At 42.8% G+C, this 21,757-nt stretch overlaps 3 protein-coding genes across 3 annotated transcripts; all 3 read left to right on the top strand.

Annotated features, from left to right (window-relative positions):
- Window positions 1-5,707: 5,707 nt before the first annotated feature.
- Window positions 5,708-9,074, top strand: LOC310949269 (E3 ubiquitin-protein ligase TRIM21-like). Its single transcript, XM_083916646.1, has 2 exons — window positions 5,708-5,763; window positions 7,291-9,074. Exon 2 carries the CDS (start codon window positions 7,300-7,302, stop codon window positions 8,941-8,943), a length of 1,644 nt encoding a protein of 547 aa, XP_083772772.1. The 5' UTR covers window positions 5,708-5,763; window positions 7,291-7,299; the 3' UTR covers window positions 8,944-9,074.
- Window positions 9,075-13,197: 4,123 nt separating this feature from the next.
- Window positions 13,198-14,988, top strand: LOC310949272 (E3 ubiquitin-protein ligase TRIM21-like; the record flags this gene model as incomplete). Its single annotated transcript, XM_083916649.1, has 1 exon — window positions 13,198-14,988. One exon carries the CDS (start codon window positions 13,198-13,200, stop codon window positions 14,839-14,841), a length of 1,644 nt encoding a protein of 547 aa, XP_083772775.1. The 3' UTR covers window positions 14,842-14,988.
- A 4,918-nt stretch (window positions 14,989-19,906) lies between these two features.
- On the top strand, window positions 19,907-21,646 carry LOC310949271 (E3 ubiquitin-protein ligase TRIM21-like; the record flags this gene model as incomplete). The annotated part of the gene is made up of 1 exon (XM_083916648.1): window positions 19,907-21,646. The coding sequence occupies one exon, from the start codon at window positions 19,907-19,909 to the stop codon at window positions 21,548-21,550; it is 1,644 nt and encodes a 547-aa protein (XP_083772774.1). The 3' UTR covers window positions 21,551-21,646.
- Between the last annotated feature and the right edge of the window lie 111 nt (window positions 21,647-21,757).

Below are 21,757 nucleotides of genomic sequence, written 5' to 3' on the forward strand. Positions count from 1 at the left end.
CATTGCTGCCTCACACCTGTAAAAACCTGCCGTCAGTTCTATTTTGTGAATAAAACATTAAAAAACAAACATGACATTATTGAAAGGCCTGATATAAATAAATTAAAGTTAATTCAATTCAATTCAGTTTTATTTATAGTGCCAAATCATAACAAAAGTGATCTCAGGACACTTTACAGAGCAGATAAAGCCCACACTTGACTTATTTATGATTTACACAGACCCAACTTAAATAAATAAATAATAAATTAAATAAAAAATAAATAAAATACATTCATAATTGACTCTAAACTTCCTTAACACGTAAAATCACCTTCTCCTCCCCTTTCACTGATTGGTTTCTTGTGTTTATGTAAAAAACCTCATAATTCCGACATTTTATGCAGCACCTGAAAGCATCAGCAGTCTATTGCGTGCTTGTTACTACAGCACGTCACCACGTCTAAACGTCATCACGTCGATGCGTCATCACGTCGGTGCGTCATGACGTTCTGCCTGGAGGAAGAACAACAGCTCTGTTTTAGACTTGTTTTTAAAAACAGTTCAAAATGAAACAACCGTGACAGTAAAATCAGCTGTTACACGTTTTTATATTCTTTTAATTTTACTTTAATTAATTCAAACGACTGTTGCACGTGCAGTAACTTTATTATAACCATTTAAACACACACAGCTTATCTCCTCTCCTCCTTCCCCATGTTTATAGTTTCTCTCCATTCCCTCTTTTCTCCAGGTTTAAAGCTCCTTCATTGTTGGATCGGAGTCTTTTTTTTTTATTTTGAACACAGTTTGCACATGTTCTGTCTCTGATCTGCTGATCTTTATTTTAATGTTGCTTTATTTTGTTTTATCATGTTTTGTTTTGTGTTGTTTTGGTTCTAAATGTGAAACTTTTTTATAATAAATAATTAAAAGATTCAAAATGTCTAAAAATAGATGCAAAACCACCACAAAAAGATGCAAAATGACTAAAAATAGATGCAAAACCACCACAAAAAGATGCATATTGACTAAAAATAGATGCAAAACCAGCACAAAAAGATGCTAAATGACTAAAAATAGATGCAAAACCACCACAAAAAGATGCAAAATGACTAAAAATAGATGCAAAACCACCACAAAAAGATGCAAAATGACTAAAAATAGATGCAAAACCAGCACAAAAAGATGCAAAATGACTAAAAATAGATGCAAAACCACCACAAAAAGATGCAAAATGACTAAAAATAGATGCAAAACCAGCACAAAAAGATGCAAAATGACTAAAAATAGATGCAAAACCACCAGAAAAAGCTGGAATTTCGATATTTCAGGTTATTCTGACATTCTCCAGGATGTTTCCAGGATTGAAACAAAAAGAAAAGCGCTCCAGGTTTTGCAGGTTGTGTTGCGTCATTCAGAGACAGCAGGGGGCGCTGCTGCTGCGTTCACCGCTCTCTCTCTCTCTCTCTCTCTCTCTCTCTCTCTCCCTCTCTCTCTCTCCCTCTCTCTCTCTCTATCTTGCTCTCTCTCTCTCTATCTCCCTCTCTCTCTCTCTATCTCCCTCTCTCCCTCTCTGTCTCTCTCTCTCTCTCTCTCCCTCTCTCTCTCTCTCTCTCTCTCTCTCTCTCCCTCTCTCTCCCCCCTCTCTCTCTCTCTCTCTCTCTCCCTCTCTCTCTCCCTCTCTCCCCCTCTCTCCCCCTCTCTCTCTCTCTCTCTCTCCCTCTCTCTCTCTCTCTCTCTCTCTCTCTCTCTCTCTCCCTCTCCCTCTCTCTCTCCCTCTCTCTCTCTCTCTCTCTCCCTCTCTCTCTTTGGTATGTTTTAATTTATCTGAACCCAAAAACATTTCAAACGGTCTTCGATCTCAAACTGTAGTGATGTCTCAGAGTCCGCTCAGTTCCCAGGGTTCAGAGCAGAGTACTCGCATGTCCGGGAGGCAGGGAGACATTGAATGCAGCACCAAAAGCAGCTGGATATTACATCAGTTATATTTTATTTACTATAAATCAAACTGGATTTTCTCTTGAATGAGTTTAATTAAAGATGTGAGTCTCAGGAGATTCTCTGTGTGTCTTCTGTGTCTCTTTACACTCAGCGTGTGCGTCATCTGTCGTTGTTCATACGTCTGTTATAATACATTTACGAGTTAATAATAAACAAATAAGGGGAAATTAAATAGGAAAGTACGTAAACAGGGGCATTAATGCAAAGATGCAAATTCAATTTGAACAGAAATATCATTTTTTGTCACGTTTCGAGCACGCATTTGTTTTTAATGTTATTTCTGGAACATTTAGCGGCTTATTTATTGACTCTTTCATGTATTTAGGCATTTATATTTTTAGGTTTGTGGGGATCAACTGTGCAAATACTCCACCACGAGTAAAAGTCTCGCATTCAACGCCTTACTGAGGTAAAATGTAAGTCAGCAAAATGTACATGAAGTAAGAAAAGTCAAAGTGAAAGTGCAGTAAAACGTATTTTGGTTGGATCTGATGTCTCTGGAGGAATGTTCCTGCTGCGTTTACGTATTTGTTGTATTTTCCTGCCGTAGATGATTAAGGTTGAGCTCATTTTAACTCTTTTTTTACTCCGTTTGGTCGTTTAATCCACAGCAATTCATCATAATCTATAAAATCATCGCACGTTTGTCGTTTGGCTGAGAACCACCCGTCTCTAAAACGTCAACATTTCACGCTTTCTCTCTTGATCTGTTCAATACAATGACTTCATTAAGAAAGACAAACTAAAACCGTCGCTGTTTTCACGTGTTAGAGACTTTTATTTTGAAGTCTGACCCCGTGTGACCCCTCCAGTTCCAGGTCCCGGGGGCCAGCAGTCGCCCTCTCCCAGTGACGTGCAGTGAGGTTTGGGGTTGGGGAGGCACTGACTCACATGTCAGCTTTACAAACATACAGTAGGATGCCAACAGGATAGGATGAGCGAACAGGACGCTGAGAATTTTAAAAACACCAGTGCAGCTGTATGTTGCAGTATATTTTACCTTTACTTGTAAATGACTCCTTGCTTTGACTGAAAGTCCAGCTTTGAAAAATGTCTTAGTTTAGAAATCAAATCCTCCATTTTCAGGGGGAGAAATGACAACTTGTCTCTACGCTCTGCAGCGTCGCACAGCACACTTGTGTTTACTTTTTGCACACAGGTCAGAGTTCACCGTGACCTGGCTGCTGGCAGGCTGCTCACTATCGCCGCCTTCCTTGAGGCAGAGGTACTGCCTGCCTCAGGGCAAACATCCTCCCTGTGGATTTATGTCACATCAATAAGATGTACATATTACACACATACGTAACATACATCACTGAACACCATGGAAAAGAAGACGTATGCTTTTATTACATAAAAGTGTCTCAACCATCATATTGGAAACATACACAGAGATGGGAACAAGCTCGCGCCGTTTGCACACGCTCAATCCAGTTTGTGAGTGATTGCGTAATCTTGAGGGAGGCTCGTCTGTCCGTGCCTCACCTCTGGTCTGTCCGTGCCTCACCTCTGGTCTGTCCGTGCCTCACCTCTCGTCTGTCCGTGCCTCACCTCTCGTCTGTCCGTGCCTCACCTCTCGTCTGTCCGTGCCTCACCTCTGGTCTGTCCGTGCATCACCTCTCGTCTGTCCGTGCCTCACCTCTCATCTGTCCGTGCCTCACCTCTCGTCTGTCCGTGCCTCACCTCTGGTCTATCGGTGCCTCACCTCTGGTCTGTCCGTGCCTCACCTCTGGTCTGTCCGTGCCTCACCTCTGGTCTGTCCGTGCCTCACCTCTGGTCTGTCCGTGCCTCACCTCTCGTCTGTCCATGCCTCACCTCTGGTCTGTCCGTGCCTCAGCTCTCGGCTGTCCGTGCCTCACCTCTGGTCTGTCCGTGCCTCACCTCTGGTCTGTCCGTGCCTCACCTCTCGTCTGTCCGTGCCTCACCTCTCGTCTGTCCATGCCTCACCTCTGGTCTGTCCGTGCCTCAGCTCTCGGCTGTCCGTGCCTCACCTCTGGTCTGTCCGTGCCTCACCTCTCGTCTGTCCGTGCCTCACCTCTGGTCTGTCCATGCCTCACCTCTGGTCTGTCCGTGCCTCACCTCTGGTCTGTCCGTGCCTCACCTCTGGTCTGTCCGTGCCTCACCTCTCGTCTGTCCGTGCCTCACCTCTCGTCTGTCCGTGCCTCACCTCTCGTCTGTCCGTGCCTCACCTCTCGTCTCCAAAGAGACTCCGTTTGTTTAAGCAGGAAATACAGAATTTTCTGCCATTTTTACTATAAAAATTGTCAAAATACATCAAGAACCACACCAAAATCATAGATATCAGAGGATAAATATTAATACTTGTGTTATTTTTACGATTTCGTTTCTTTTTCCTCTCATGATGGCAGGGGAGGCACAGCCTCACCTGCCTCCCCTGACTGCACGTCACTGCCCTCTCCTCCACTGAGAGGTGGAGAGCAGAGATGGATGAATGTGACAGGGATCTCCTCTCCGGCCCGTGATGGATGCTGCTGCCTCTGACGCTCGGGCCGCGCCCACGGAACGAGGCGGCTCGATGGCGAGGAGGGTGTAGGTCAGGGTTATATATAGAACACAGATGATGCGCCCTTTGCTCCACCCTCTCTGTGATGCACGATGACAGCTCCTCCAGCTGTGTCCACTCAGGTGATGCCATTGAAAATGGACGATGGGCGACGTGGAGGAGCGGCTGTCCCGGAACAGCACCGACCGACCGGCACAGTAAATTCAAATCCCAACAGCGCAGAAAAGGAGACCAGGCAGGTCAAACTGAAGGTCAAAGGTCACAGCACATTAAGGGGAAAATCCTCCCTTGGTCTTTTACGATACACACATCAAATAAGCCATTGAGACAGTTTTTTTCATGTAACAACTATTAACGGAGGAAATCCAGTAGAGTCGCTAACAGCCGGACGTGGCTAACAGTGATTAGCTCGGGGCAGTACGGTGAAGGCATTCAAAGGTCTTTTTTAACCACTAATGCTGCTAAAAATAACAGCAAACCTCTGCAGCAGCATGAGAAGAGTCCCTACACACACAACAAAGCACCAACAACGTAGTTAGTGAAGCCAGAGTTTATTAAAGAGTGTTTTAAAGACTTACCTACTGGCCCCTGTACCAGCTCCTCTCATAGTAAAGTCCATTACAGTGGATTACCAATGTCAATCCCAAAGGAAGGAGCCGATTGCTGCTTTGTTGTGTTTGTAGGGACTCTTCTCATGCTGCTGCAGAGGTCTGCTGTTATTTTCAGCAGTATTAGTGGTTAAAAAAGACCTTTGAATGCCTTCACCGTACTGCCCCGAGCTAATCACTGTTAGCCACCGGCTGTTAGCGACTCTCCTGGATTTCTCCGTTAATAGTTGATACACAAAAAAAACTGTCTGGATGGCTTATTTGATTTATACAAGTGCCAAAAAAGACCATGGGGTGATTTTATGATGGAATTAAACTTTACGTTTTCACAAAAGCTAAAACCCAAATTCACAAATTTGAGTATTTCCACCAAATGGCTGCAGTGCTGTATTTCCAGAGTGGTATTAGTGCTTTGACTTCAGTAAAGGATGTGAACACTTCCTCCTTCTCTCCCTCTTGGTGACGGGCCACTGAGGTGGAGCTACACTGAAACATGAGGGCGTCAACGTGACTGACAGGAAAGTGAAAGTTACTGTGAGCAACAGCAGAGCCGCCGTCGAGACAAGTCTCTGTGTTTCTCTCTAAAGAAACATTCAACTGAACCCAGCAGCTTTTTCTCAACAACAGCAGAATCTCTGCCAAACACTGGTGAGTTCACTGAACTACACAGATCAAATGCACTCACTAAATATTCAGTAAAAGTTCAGTTCAAACCAAAAATGGACTGTTTCATATCTGATTTAACATATAAATATCATGGAAATGTGTCATTTTAGATCATGGGTGTCAAAGTCAAGGCCCGCCGGCCAGTATGAATGATCTTGGCCCCCGGGATGATATCTGATTAGTATTAGAACCGGCCCGCACGCCACATCCGCCTGCTGGTGTTTTTCACGCACCAAAACTACATTACCCACAATGCACCCCCTCCCCAATAAGGGCTAAACGGAAGGTGGACGATGAGAACAGGGTGTTTGAAGCTCGTTGGGAGGCAGAGCACATGTTCACACAGCTGTGTGTCTTTATCCTGATATTAAGGAACATATTTTATTTTATTTTTTGCTGTTTGCCTGATGAAAATGTTTCCCTCTAAATAACTAAAGTCTTAAGAAAATCTTGCTTTATTCATTTAAATGTACAGGACAAGTTTGTTTTTGTCTGTGAGCCTGTTGGAAAATCACTGACAGAGCCGTACAAAAATACTGGATTATTAATTTAATTATTAAATAAAGTACGGTACACTGTGTTAGGTCTTGGTTCAATAGGTTATATGCATCATTTAAATATGTTTTAATAAACATTGAACCAGTCCGGCCCTCGGCTTGCAGCAAATTTGTTTTTTTGCCCCTCTGATGTATTTGACTTTGACATCCCTGCTTTAGATCGACACAACATGTACGTTCATCCAGAAATAAAAAACCTTACACACTTTGACAAGTGGCGTTTAACTTTTGAACCCTTCTTTATCAGCCTCACTGATACTGCTGTCTGCTTTTATTGCAGCTAATGTTTTACTGTGTTTGAAAAACCTACTCAAGACATGAGCACTGCTTGGACAGGAAGCTCCACTTGGGGCAAATGTTTCATTGAGGTCCATCAGTGGAGAAAAGTTTGTTAAATATATTTCCTCTCAACTGCAGCAATGATGACTGCATGTCTTCTTCTGCACATTGAATGCATCTGATTCTGACATTTGCACAGAGAGCGGAGGAGATGTAAACTCTATCAGTCTAAAAGGGGCTTTGCAGGTTCAGGCTGGACAATAAAGGAGTAGTGCCGCATCCCAACCAAGTTTTCACCCTGATGATTGAGCTTTATCCCATCTTTCCCACACTAGTGGATGGAGAACACAGAGACCATCCTTTGCCTTGTTAGAAAGCTGGAGTTGTTCATCATGGCAACACGGGCCCACAGGGTAACGGACCGCCTCTTTGCGCATGCTAAACAGCAGTGTCTGGGAAGACCAGTGTCAATGGCAAGACTGTCTTACCGAGTCCCCATACATATGGAACGACAACTGAACTACACATCTGATTTCTTCTTCACTTGAAGCAAATGAAATAACAGAATACAAGAGGACTCTCTGTATATTCCACTGAGCATAGTTTGATTTTATTAAAGAGCTGATCCAAATATATGCAATTAATGTTTTGTTTATTCACTTTTTGTCCTCAGAGTGTAGATATGTCTGCTGCCAGCTGTCTGCTGACTGAAGATCAGTTTCTGTGCTCCATCTGTCTGGATGTGTTCACTGATCCAGTCACCACACCATGTGGACACAACTTCTGCAAAACCTGCATCACTAAACACTGGAACAGTCAAGTCCCGTATCAGTGTCCCAACTGTAAAGCGGTGTTTGATCGAAGACCCAAACTGCGGGTCAACACTTTCATCTCTGAGATGGCTGCTGAGTTCAGACAGTCAGCTCAACAGGAAGCCAGCAGCAGCAGCTCAGAGCAACAAGTGTCCAAACCAGGAGATGTTCCCTGTGACGTCTGCACTGGAACCAAACTGAAGGCCCTGAAGTCCTGCCTGGTGTGTCTGGAGTCTTATTGTGAGACTCACCTGGAGCCTCATCTGACGAGATCTAGCTTGAAAAAACATCAGCTGATCGACCCTGTGGAGAACCTTGAAGGCAGGATGTGTACGAAGCACGATAAACTGCTGGAGCTGTTCTGTAAGACCGACCAGGTGTGTGTTTGCATGCTCTGCACTGTTTTAGACCACAAGACACATGATGTTGTTCCTCTGAAAGAAGGATGTGAAGAAAAGAAGGCAGAGCTGGGGAAGACAGACGCTGAAACTCATCAGATGATCCAGGAGAGACAACTGAAGATTCAGGAGATCAAACAGTCGGTGCAGCTCAGTAAGAAAGATGCAGACAGAGAGATGGCAGATGGTGTTCAGGTCTTCACCGCTCTGAAGGAGTCTGTTGAGAGAAGCCAGGCCGAGCTCATGGACACGATCAAAGAGAAGCAGAGAAAGACAGAGAAACAGGCTGAAGTCTTCATTAAAGAGCTGGAACAGGAAATCTCTGAGCTGAAGAAGAGAAGCACTGAAGTGGAGCAGCTCTCACAGTCTTTAGACCACCTCCACCTCCTCCAAAGCTTCACGTCTCTGAACGCTGCTCCACCCACCAAGGACTGGACACAAGTCAGGGTCGGTCCACCTTCATATGAGGGGACTGTGAGGAGAGCTGTGATTCAGCTGGAGGAGACGCTCAGTGAACAGATGAAGAAGCTGTTTGAGTTCGAGCTGAAGAGGGTCCAGCAGTCTGCAGTGGACGTGACACTTGATCCTGATACAGCACATCCCAAACTCATCCTGTCTGATGATAGGAAACAAGTTAAACATGGTGATGTAAGGAAGAATCTCCCAGACAATCCAGAGAGATTTGATACTTGTGTTAATGTTTTAGCAAAGCAGAGTTTCTCTTCAGGAAGATTTTATTATGAGATTAAGGTTAAAGGGAATACTGAGTGGGATTTAGGAGTGGTCAGAGAGTCGATCAACAGGAAGGGACCATTCACAATGAGCCCTCAGAAAGGTTTTTGGATGATAGGTTTGATGAATGAAAATCAGTACAAAGCTTTTGCTGGCCCTGTCGTCCTTCTGTCTCTGAAGTCTGGTCCTGAGAAGGTGGGGGTGTTTGTGGATTATGAGGAGGGTCTGGTCTCCTTTTATGACGTTGATGCTTCAGCTCTGATCTACTCCTTTACTGGCTGCTGCTTCACTGAGAAACTCATCCCATATTTTAGTCCCAGTCTTAACTATGGTGGTAAAAACGCTGCCCCTCTGATCATCTCTCCTGTTGATCACACTGAGTAGAACAAACACTGGATTTTCTACAGAAAGATTCAACTGTGATCATTAAGATTTTGCTGTGATACCTTGATTTCTCTTTATTGATCCCTTTGGGATGACTCCAGCAAGGACATTTTTTATCATTGGTACTTTCTACTGCAACAGAGATTTAATGAAACTATATTATAGCTCTAGATGGATGAAGGGACAAAGAAAAACTGCCGTTGTATTATGCAGAGTTGCTTGTGTGAGAAATTAAAATACGTTGGCAACAGACTTTGGCTGATAGACATTTATTATGTTTGAGTGACTGCATTATTTATATAACATCAGATATTAGGTAAAAACAAATCAGCTGGACCGACTGTATCAGCAGCTGTACTTTAAAATCAGAAGAAAATCCAAACTGATTCAAAGAGAACAAACCACACGAACCCTGATCAGAGTAGAAAGACATTTAATCTCACGTTCAAGTTATTGTGTTTCACTATAGAGGTCTCTCCTTCACTGTGATTGGTCCAACAGCAGCTTCCTGTTCCAACTCAGCGACTGCAACACAAATAAAGCATTACAGGCCCCACCTTGATTTGTACCTTTCAACAATATCCTCAAAGCAATTTCAGTCAAAAGCAACTGGACTTGGTTATTTGAGAGAGGTGAAACGTCTTCCTAGACAAATAACCAAGTCCAGTTGCTTTTGACTGACATTTCTTTGGGGACAACGACGACCTGGACAAATGAGAACATTCACAGGCTTTCAAAAGTATTAAAACAAATAAGAGTACACAACACATTTGTAGTTGATGGATAATTGTTCAAGGTATTTAAACGGCTTATCTGCATGGTTAAAGGTTCAATTTTTCCCCGTTTGTTTCTTTTAATATGCACATTAGCACCGTACTTGCACAAAAAGACGCAAAATGACTTACATTAGATGCAAAACCACCACAAAAAGATGCAATATGACAAAAAATGAATGCAAAACCACCACAAAAAGATGCAAAATTACATATATTAGATACAAAACCGCCAGAAGTTCACTGCTGAAATGAATCAGGCTGATCTACACACAGACATTTATCTTTATTATTATGGAGCATCACTTTGGGTTTCTTCTAATACTGTATATTTATTATGTTTATCGAAGTTATGGTGTTAAAATGCCTTCGAATATAAACTTCAAATCACATTCTGACCAGTAAAAATGTCAGTAAGAGTAAAAATCCTGAATAGTGTAGTCATCCATCAAATTTCACTTAAAGCAATTCTTACCTTTCTGCCATTTTTACACTTTTAAACTTAAAAAGCTCCTAATAAGCGTATATAAGTAAGCGTAGCATTGACCACCATTGCTATGCCGATGACACCGAAATCTATGTAGCGCTATCACCAAATGACTATCACCCCATAGATCGTCTGTTCCAGTGCATTGAGCAAGTCAAACACTGGATGGTCCCAAATTTCCTTCAACTAAATGAGGATAAATCTGAGATAATTGTTTTTGGTGCTAAGAAAGAAAGGTTTAAAGTCATCCAACACCTTCAATCACTGTCCCTGAAAACCTCAAATAAAGCCAGAAATCTTGGGGTTGTTATGGATTCTGATTTACATTTCGACAGTCACATCAAATCAGTAACAACATCGGCCTACCTAAGACTTAGAGGGCTCATGTCAGCTCAAGACTTAGAAAATGTTGTCCATGCCTTTATTACCAGTAGGCTAGACTACTGTAATGGTCTCCTTGCAGCTTGTTCAGAACGCTGCGGGTAGATTTCTAACAAAGACCAGAACATGTGAGCACATTACACCAATTCTTAAATCATTACACCGGCTTCCTGTACGTCAGAGAATTGATTTCAAAATCCTCCTGCTCACATATAAATCACTACATGGTCTAGGGCCGAGGTATATCACTGATATGCTCCCACTACATAAGCCTTCTACATCACTAAGATCCTCTGAGGCCAATCTGTTAAACTCAAATCAAGGGAAAGCATCTTTCAGTCATTATGCAACAAACAGCGGGAATAGACTTCCTTTCACCCACTCTGACCACTTTTAAAACTAGACTGAACACTTTTATGTTCACCTTAGCTTTCTGCTAAATCTTTGCACTTTTAACGTCCGCATTGTTTTTATTATTGTCTGTGTTTTTATTCTCTTTGTCTTTCTGTAATGCATTTTAATTCATGACGTGTTGTGCTGTGAAGCACTTTGAGTCTGCCTTGTGTATGAAAAGTGCTATACAAATGAAGTTGCCTTGCCTAAAACTAAAAATAAATCACACACACCTTTCATTCTTAAAGTTCAGTCTATTATTCTCAATGCTGTTGCAGCTTGGCCCATGTAGCATGTGCCATCTGGAAAGACTCGGCTAACTGGTTTTCCAGAGTCCGCCTACTCACCTGATCCAGTCAGAAGACTCGGGCTTCCTGTCCCACAGTCTGTATCACAGCAGGCGCAGAGTTGATGGCTGCCACTGGCCTCCCTCCACCTGTCAATCAAAAGCTCTGCCTCTTACTGAGTCAAAATCATCTTTACGTCAGATGAATTTTACCCGTCATGTCATAAATGATGTTACCTGCCGTGGAATTTAGTTTGTATGTTATCGTTAATTTGTTATTTCTAAGGGTGTGTGTTCACAAAGCAGGCTGGGGAATGCGTCATCTCAGCGTGTTGAAGCACTGCCGGGGGTTTTTATTTCTAGGACAACATTAACGTTAGCTTTGTGGCTACACAGCTAACATTAACGTTAGCTTTGTGGCTACACAGCTAACATTAATGTTAGCTTTGTGGCTACACAGCTAACATTAACATTAGCTTTGTGGCAACACAGCTACTTTTCTGTTTACGTTTCCTGAACACGAGCGCCAGGCTGTTAGCGACTCTCCTGGATTTCTCCGTTAATAGTTGTGAACTGTCTGGATGGCTTATTTGATTTATACAAGTACCAAAAAAGACCATGGGGTGATTTTATGATGGAATTAAACTTTACGTTTTCACAAAAGCTAAATCCCAAATTCACAAATTTGAGTATTTCCACCAAATGGCTGCAGTGCTGTATTTCCAGAGTGGTATTAGTGCTTTGACTTCAGTAAAGGATGTGAACACTTCCTCCTTCTCTCCCTTTTGGTGACGGCCACTGAGAGGTGGAGCATCAGTGAAACCTGAGAGCGTCAACGTGACTGACAGGAAAGTGAAAGTTACTGTGAGCAACAGCAGAGCCGCCATCGAGACAAGTCTCCGTGTTTCTCTCTAAAGAAACATTCAACTGAACCCAGCAGCTTTTTCTCAACAACAGCAGAATCTCTGCCAAACACTGGTGAGTTCACTGAACTACACAGATTAAATGCACTCACTAAATGTTCAGTAAAAGTTCAGTTCAAACCAGAATCGGACTGTTTCATATCTGATTTAACAGATAAATATCATGGAAATGTGTCGTTTTAGATCGACACAACATGTACGTTCATCCAGAAATATAAAACAGGTGAAAACCAAACCACTGTTACACACTTTGACAAGTAGCCTTGAACTTTTGAACCCTTCTTTATCAGCCTCACTGATACTACTGTCTGCTTTTATTGCAGCTAATGTTTAACTCTGTTTGAAAAACCTACTCAAGACATGAGCACTGCTTGGACAGGAAGCTCCACTCGGGGCAAATGTTTCATTGAGGTCCATCAGTGGATAAAAGTTTGTTAAATATATTTCCTCTCAACATGCAGCAATGATGACTGCATGTCTTCTTGTGCACATTGAATGCATCTGATTCTGACATTTGCACAGAGAGCGGAGGAGATGTAAACTCTATCAGTCTAAAAGGGGCTTTGCAGGTTCAGGCTGGACAATAAAGGAGTAGTGCCGCATCCCAACCAAGTTTTCACCTTGATGATTGAGCTTTATCCCATCTTTCCCCCACTAGTGGATGGAGAACAGAGAGAGAGAGACCATCCTTTGCCTTGTTAGAAAAATAGAGTTGTTCATCATGGCAACACGGGCCCACAGGGTAACAGACCGCCTCTTTGCGCACGCTAAACAGCAGTGTCAGGGAAGACCAGTGTCAATGGCAAGACTGTCTTACCGAGTCCCCTTACATATGGAACCACAACTGAACCACACATCTGATTTCTTCTTCACTTGAAGCAAATGAAATTACAGAATACAAGATGACTCTCTGTATATTCCACTGAGCATAGTTTGATTTTATTAAAGAGCTGATTCAAATATATGCAATTAATGTTTTGTTTATTCACTTTTTGTCCTCAGAGTGTAGATATGTCTGCTGCCAGCTGTCTGCTGACTGAAGATCAGTTTCTGTGCTCCATCTGTCTCGATGTGTTCACTGATCCAGTCACCACACCATGTGGACACAACTTCTGCAAAACCTGCATCACTAAACACTGGAACAGTCAAGTCCCGTATCAGTGTCCCAACTGTAAAGCGGTGTTTGATCGAAGACCCAAACTGCGGGTCAACACTTTCATCTCTGAGATGGCTGCTGAGTTCAGACAGTCAGCTCAACAGGAAGCCAGCAGCAGCAGCTCAGAGCAACAAGTGTCCAAACCAGGAGATGTTCCCTGTGACGTCTGCACTGGAACCAAACTGAAGGCCCTGAAGTCCTGCCTGGTGTGTCTGGAGTCTTATTGTGAGACTCACCTGGAGCCTCATCTGACGAGGTCAGGCATGAAAAGACATCAGCTGATCGACCCTGTGGAGAACCTGGAAGGCAGGATGTGTACGAAGCACGATAAACTGCTTGAGCTGTTCTGTAAGACCGACCAGATGTGTGTCTGCATGCTCTGCACTGTTTTAGACCACAAGACACATGATTTTGTTCCTCTGAAAGAAGGATGTGAAGAAAAGAAGGCAGAGCTGGGGAAGACAGACGCTGAAACTCAGCAGATGATCCAGGAGAGACAACTGAAGATTCAGGAGATCAAACAGTCAGTGCAGCTCAGTAAGAAAGGTGCAGACAGAGAGATGGCAGATGGCGTTCAGGTCTTCACCGCTCTGAAGGAGTCTGTTGAGAGAAGCCAGGCCGAGCTCATGGACACGATCAAAGAGAAGCAGAGAAAGACAGAGAAACAGGCTGAAGGCTTCATTAAAGAGCTGGAACAGGAAATCTCTGAGCTGAAGAAGAGAAGCACTGAGGTGGAGCAGCTGTCACAGTCTGAAGACCACCTCCACCTCCTCCAAAGCTTCACGTCTCTGAACGCTGCTCCACCCACCAAGGACTGGACACAAGTCAGGGTCGGTCCACCTTCATATGAGGGGACTGTAGTGAGAGCTGTGAATCAGCTGGAGGAGACGCTCAGTGAACAGATGAAGAAGCTGTTTGAGGTCGAGCTGAAGAGGGTCCAGCAGTCTGCAGTGGACGTGACACTTGATCCTGATACAGCACATCCTTACCTCATCCTGTCTGATGATGGGAAACAAGTTAAACATGGTGATGTAAAGAAGAATCTCCCAGACAATCCAGAGAGATTTGATTATTGTGGTATTGTTTTAGCAAAGCAGAGTTTCTCTTCAGGAAGATTTTATTTTGAGATTAAGGTTAAAGGGAAGACTGAGTGGGGTTTAGGAGTGGTCAGAGAGTCGATCAACAGGAAGGGAAGAATCACAGCGAGCCCTCAGAAAGGTTTTTGGACGATATGTTTGAGGAATGAAAATGAATACAAAGCTTTTGCTGGCCCTGCCGTCCTTCTGTCTCTGAAGTCTGGTCCTGAGAAGGTGGGGGTGTTTGTGGATTATGAGGAGGGTCTGGTCTCCTTTTATGACGTTGATGCTGCAGCTCTGATCTACTCCTTTACTGGCTGCTGCTTCACTGAGAAACTCATCCCATATTTTAGTCCCAGTCTTAACTATGATGGTAAAAACTCTGCCCCTCTGATCATCTCTCCTGTTGATCACACTGAGTAGAACAAACACTGGATTTTCTACAGAAAGATTCAACTGTGATCATTAAGATTTTGCTGTGATACCTTGATTTCTATTCATTGATCCCTTTGGGATGACTCCCGCAAGTAAATTTTATCCTTGGTACTTTCTTCTGTAACAGAGATTTAATGAAACTATATTACAGCTCTAGATGGATGAAGGGACAAAGAAAAACTGCCGTTGTATTATGCAGAGTTGCTTGTGTGAGAAATTAAAATACGTTGGCAACAGACTTTGGCTGATAGACATTTATTATGTTTGAGTGTCTGCATTATTTATATAACATCAGATATTAGGTAAAAACAAATCAGCTGGACCAACTGTATCAGCAGCTGTACTTTAAAATCAGAAGAAAATCCAAACTGATTCAAAGAGAAGAAACCACACAAACCCTGATCAGAGTAGAAAGACATTTAATCTCACGTTCAAGTTATTGTGTTTCACTATAGAGGTCTCTCCTTCACTGTGATTGGTCCAACAGCAGCTTCCTGTTCCAACTCAGCAACTGCAACACAAATAAAGCATTACAGGCCCCACCTTGATTTGTACCTTTCAACAATATCCTCAAAGCAATTTCAGTCAAAAGCAACTGGACTTGGTTATTTGAGAGAGGTGAAACGTCTTCCTAGACAAATAACCACGGCCAGTCGCTTTTGACTGACATTTCTTTGGGGACAACGAGGACGTGGACAAATGAGAACATTCACAGGCTTTCAAAAATATTAAAACAAATAAGAGTACACAACAAATTTGTAGTTGATGGATAATTGTTCAAGGTATTTAAACGGCTTATCTGCATGGTTTAAGGTTCAATTTTTTCCCGTTTTTGTTTCTTTTAATATGCACATTAGCACCATACTTGCACAAAAAGACGCAAAATGACTTACATTAGATGCAAAACCATCACAAAAAGATGCAATATGACAAAAATAGATGCAAAACCATCACAAAAAGATGCAAAATTACATATATTAGATACAAAACCACCACAAAAAGATGCAAAATGACTTACATTAGATGCAAAACCACCACAAAAAATTACAAAAGGACTAACAATAAATGCAAAAAGATGCAAAATGACTAAAATAGATGAAAACCATCACAAAAAGATGCAAAATTACATATATTAGATACACAACCAACACAAGTTCACTGCTTAAATGAATGAGTCTGATCTACACACAGACATTTATCTTTGTTATCATGGAGCATCACTTTGGGTTTCTTCTAATACTGTATATTTATTATGTTTATCGAAGTTATGGTGTTAAAATGCCTTCGAATATAAACTTCAAATCACTTTCTGACCAGTAAAAATGTCAGTAAGAGTAAAAATCCTGAATGGTGTAGTCATCCATCAAATTTCACTTAAAGCAATTCTTACCTTTCTGCCATTTTTACACTTTTAAACTTAAAAAGCTCCTAATAAGCGTATATAAGTAAGCGTAGCATTGACCACCATTGCTATGCCGATGACTCCCAAATCTATGTAGCGCTATCACCAAATGACTATCACCCCATAGATCGTCTTTTCCAGTGCATTGAGCAAGTCAAACACTGGATGGTCCAAAATTTCCTTCAACTAAATGAGGATAAAACTGAGATAATTGTTTTTGGTGCCAAGAAAGAAAGGTTTAAAGTCATCCAACACCTTCAATCACTGTCCCTGAAAACCTCAAATAAAGCCAGAAATCTTGGGGTTGTTATGGATTCTGATTTACATTTCGACAGTCACATCAAATCAGTAACAACATCGGCCTACCCAAGACGTAGAGGGCTCATGTCAGCTCAAGACTTAGAAAATGTTGTCCATGCCTTTATTACCAGTAGGTCGGACTACTGTCATGGTCTCCTTGCAGCTTGTTCAGAACGCTGCGGGTAGAGATTTAACAAAGACCAGAACATGTGAGCACATTACACCAATTCTTAAATCATTACACCGGCTTCCTGTACGTCAGAGGATAGATTTCAAAATCCTCCTGCTCACATATAAATCACTACATGGTCTAGGGCTGAGGTATATCACTGATATGCTCCCACTACATAAGCCTTCTACACCACTAAGATCCTCTGAGGCCAATCTGTTAAACTCAAATCAAGGGAAAGCATCTTTCAGTCATTATGCAACAAACAGCTGGAATCAACTTCCTTTCACCCACTCTGACCACTTTTAAAACTAGACAGAACACTTTTATGTTCACCTTAGCTTTCTGCTAAATCTTTGCACTTTTAACGTCCGCACTGTTTTTATTATTGTCTGTGTTTTTATTCTCTTTGTCTTTCTGTGATGCATTTTAATTCATGACGTGTTGTGCTGTGAAGCACTTTGAGTCTGCCTTGTGTATGAAAAGTGCGTTACAAATAAAGTTGCCTTGCCTAAAACTAAAAATAAATCACACACACCTTTCATTCTTAAAGTTCAGTCTATTATTCTCAATGCTGGTGCAGCTTGGCCCATGTAGCATGTGCTATCTGGAAAGACTCGGCTAACTGGTTTTCCAGAGTCCGCCCACTCACCTGATCCAGTCAGAAGACTCGGGCTTCCTGTCCCACAGTCTGTGTCACAGCAGGCGCAGAGTTGATGGCTGCCACTGGCCTCCCTCCACCTGTCAATCAAAAGCTCTGCCTCTTACTGAGTTAAAATCATCTTTACGTCAGATGAATTTTACCCGTCATGTAATAAATGATGTTACCTGCAGTGGAACTTAGTTTGTTATAACAGCAAACCTCTGCAGCAGCATGAGAAGAGTCCCTACACACAAAACAAAGCAGCAACAGCGTAGTTAGTGAAGCCAGAGTTTATTAAAAGGGTGTTTTAAAGACTTACCTACTGGCCCCTGTACCAGCTCCTCTCATAGTAAAGTCCATTACAGTGGATTACCAAAGTCAATCCCAAAGGAAGGGGCCCATTGCTGCTTTGTTGTGTGTGTAGGGACTCTTCTCATGCTGCTGCAGAGGTCTGCTGTTATTTTCAGCAGTATTAGTGGTTAAAAAAGACCTTTGAATGCCTTCACCGTACTGCCCCGAGCTAATCACTGTTAGCCACGTCGGGCTGTTAGCCACTCTCCTGGATTTCTCCGTTAATAGTTGTTACACGAAAAAAACTGTCTGGATGGCTTATTTGATTTATACAAGTGCCAAAAAAGACCATGGGGTGATTTTATGATGGAATTAAACTTTACGTTTTCACAAAAGCTAAAACCCAAATTCACAAATTTGAGTATTTCCACCAAAGCTGCAGTGCTGTATTTCCAGAGTGGTATTAGTGCTTTGACTTCAGTAAAGGATGTGAACACTTCCTCCTTCTCTCCCTCTTGGCGACGGGCCACTGAGAGGTGGAGCAACACTGAAACATGAGAGCGTCAACGTGACCGACATGAAAGTGAAAGTTACTGTGAGCAACAGCAGAGCCGCCGTCGAGACAAGTCTCCGTGTTTCTCTCTAAAGAAACATTCAACTGAACCGAGCAGCTTTTTCTCAACAACTGCAGAATCTCTGCCAAACACTGGTGAGTTCACTGAACTACACAGATTAAATGCACTCACTAAATATTCAGTCAAAGTTCAGTTCAAACCAGAATCGGACTGTTTCATATCTGATTTAACAGATAAATATCATAGAAATGTGTCATTTTTGATCATGGGTGTCAAAGTCAAGGCCCGCCGGCCAGTATGAATGATCTTGGCCCCCGGGATGATATCTGATTAGTATTAGATCCGGCCCGCACGCCACATCCGCCTGCTGGTGTTTTTCACGCACCAAAACTACATTACCCACAATGCACCCCCTCCCCAATAAGGGCTAAAGGGAAGGTGGACGATGAGAACAGGGTGTTTGAAGCTCGGTGGGAGTCAGAGCACATGTTCACACAGCTGTGTGTCTTTATCCTGATATTAAGGAACATATTTTATTTTATTTTTTGCTGTTTGCCTGTTGATAATGTTTTCCTCTAAATAACTAAAGTCATAAGAAAATCTTGCTTCATTCATTTAATGTACAGGAAGTTTGTTTTTGTCTGTGAGCCTGTTGAAAAATCACTGACAGAGCCGTACAAAAATATTGGGTTATTCATTTAATTATTAAATATAATACGGTACACTGTGTTAGGTCTTGGTTCAATAGGTTATATGCATAATTTTAATATGTTTTAATAAACATTGAACCAGTCCGGTCCTCGGCTTGTAGCAAATTTGTTTTTTTGGCCCTCTGATGTATTTGACTTTGACATCCCTGCTTTAGATCGACACAACATGTACGTTCATCCAGAAATAAAAAGCCTTACACACTTTGACAAGTGGCGTTTAACTGTTGAACCCTTCTTTCTCAGCCTCACTGATACTGCTGTCTGTCTTTAGTGCAGCTAATGTTTTACTGTGTTTGAAAAACCTCCTCAAGACATGAGCACTGCTTGGACAGGAAGCTCCACTCGGGGCAAATGTTTCATTGAGGTCCATCAGTGGATAAAAGTTTGTTAAATATATTTCCTCTCAACTGCAGCAATGATGACTGCATGTCTTCTTCTGCACATTGAATGCATCTGATTCTGACATTTGCACAGAGAGCGGAGGAGATGTAAACTCTATCAGTCTAAAAGGGGCTTTGCAGGTTCAGGCTGGACAATAAAGGAGTAGTGCCACAGCCCAACTAAGTTTTCACCCTGATGATTTAGCTTTATCCCATCTTTCCCCCACTAGTGGATGGAGAACAGAGAGAGAGAGACCATCCTTTGCCTTGTTAGAAAGCTAGAGTTGTTCATCATGGAAACACGGGCCCACAGGGTAATGGACCCCCTCTTTGCGCATGCTAAACAGCAGTGTCTGGGAAGACCAGTGTCAATGGCAAGACTGTCTTACCGAGTCCCCATACACATGGAACCACAACTGAACTACACATCTGATTTCTTCTTCACTTGAAGCAAATTAAATAACATGATACAAGATGACTCTCTGTATATTCCACTGAGCATAGTTTGATTTTATTAAAGAACTGATCCAAATATATGCAATTAATGTTTTGTTTATTCACTTTTTGTCCTCAGAGTGTAGATATGTCTGCTGCCAGCTGTCTGCTGACTGAAGATCAGTTTCTGTGCTCCATCTGTCTGGATGTGTTCACTGATCCAGTCAGCACACCATGTGGACACAACTTCTGCAAAACCTGCATCACCGAACACTGGAACATTCAAGTCCTGTATCAGTGTCCCAACTGTAAAGAGGTGTTTGATCGAAGACCCAAACTGCGGGTCAACACTTTCATCTCTGAGATGGCTGCTCAGTTCAGACAGTCAGCTCAACAGGAAGCCAGCAGCAGCAGCTCAGAGCAACACGTGTCCAAACCAGGAGACGTTCCCTGTGACGTCTGCACTGGAACCAAACTGAAGGCCCTGAAGTCCTGCCTGGTGTGTCTGGAGTCTTATTGTGAGACTCACCTGGAGCCTCATCTGACGAGGTCAGGCATGAAAAGACATCAGCTGATCGACCCTGTGGAGAACCTGGAAGGCAGGATGTGTACGAAGCACGATAAACTGCTGGAGCTGTTCTGTAAGACCGACCAGGTGTGTGTCTGCATGCTCTGCACTGTTTTAGACCACAAGACACACGATGTTGTTCCTCTGAAAGAAGGATGTGAAGAAAAGAAGGCAGAGCTGGGGAAGACAGACGCTGAAACTCAGCAGATGATCCAGGAGAGACAACTGAAGATTCAGGAGATCAAACAGTCGGTGCAGCACAGTAAGAAAGATGCAGACAGAGAGATGGCAGATGGTGTTCAGGTCTTCACCGCTCTGAAGGAGTCTGTTGAGAGAAGCCAGGCCGAGCTCATGGACACGATCAAAGAGAAGCAGAGAAAGACGGAGAAACAGGCTGAAGGCTTCATTAAAGAGCTGGAACAGGAAATCTCTGAGCTGAAGAAGAGAAGCACTGAGGTGGAGAAGCTCTCTCAGTCTGAAGACCACCTCCACCTCCTCCAAAGCTTTACGTCTCTGAACGCTGCTCCACCCACCAAGGATTGGACACAAGTCAGGGTCTGTCCACCTTCATATGAGGGGAATGTTGTGAGAGCTGTGAATCAGCTGGAGGAGACGCTCAGTGAACAGATGAAGAAGCTGTTTGAGGTCGAGCTGAAGAGGGTCCAGCAGTCTGCAGTGGACGTGACACTTGATCCTGATACAGCACATCCTAACCTCATCCTGTCTGATGATGGGAAACAAGTTAAACGTGGTGATGTAACGAAGAATCTCCCAGACAATCCAGAGAGATTTGATACTTGTGTTATGGTTTTAGCAAAGCAGAGTTTCTCTTCAGGAAGATTTTATTATGAGATTAAGGTTAAAGGGAAGCCTAAGTGGGATTTAGGAGTGGTCAGAGAGTCGATCAACAGGAAGGGACAAATCACACCGAGCCCTCAGAAAGGCTATTGGACGATATGTTTGAGGAATGAAAACGAGTACAAAGCTTTTGCTGGCCCTGCCGTCCTTCTGTCTCTGAAGTCTGGTCCTGAGAAGGTGGGGGTGTTTGTGGATTATGAGGAGGGTCTGGTCTCCTTTTATGACGTTGATGCTGCAGCTCTGATCTACTCCTTTACTGGCTGCTGCTTCACTGAGAAACTCTACCCATACTTATGTCCTGGTAATAACTATGATGGTAAAAACTCTGCCCCTCTGATCATCTCTCCTGTTGATCACACTGAGTAGAACAAATACTGGATTTTCTACAGAAAGATTCAACTGTGATCATTAAGATTTTGTTACGATACCTTGATTTCTCTTCATTGATTCCTTTGGGATGACTCCCGCAAGGACATTTTTTATCATTGGTACTTTCTACTGCAACAGAGATTTAATGAAACTATATTATAGCTCTAGATGGATGAAGGGACAAAGAAAAACTGCCGTTGTATT

The sequence above is a fragment of the Echiichthys vipera genome (genome assembly GCF_963691815.1).
Source record: "Echiichthys vipera genome assembly, chromosome: 7".
Lineage (NCBI taxonomy): Eukaryota > Metazoa > Chordata > Actinopteri > Perciformes > Trachinidae > Echiichthys > Echiichthys vipera.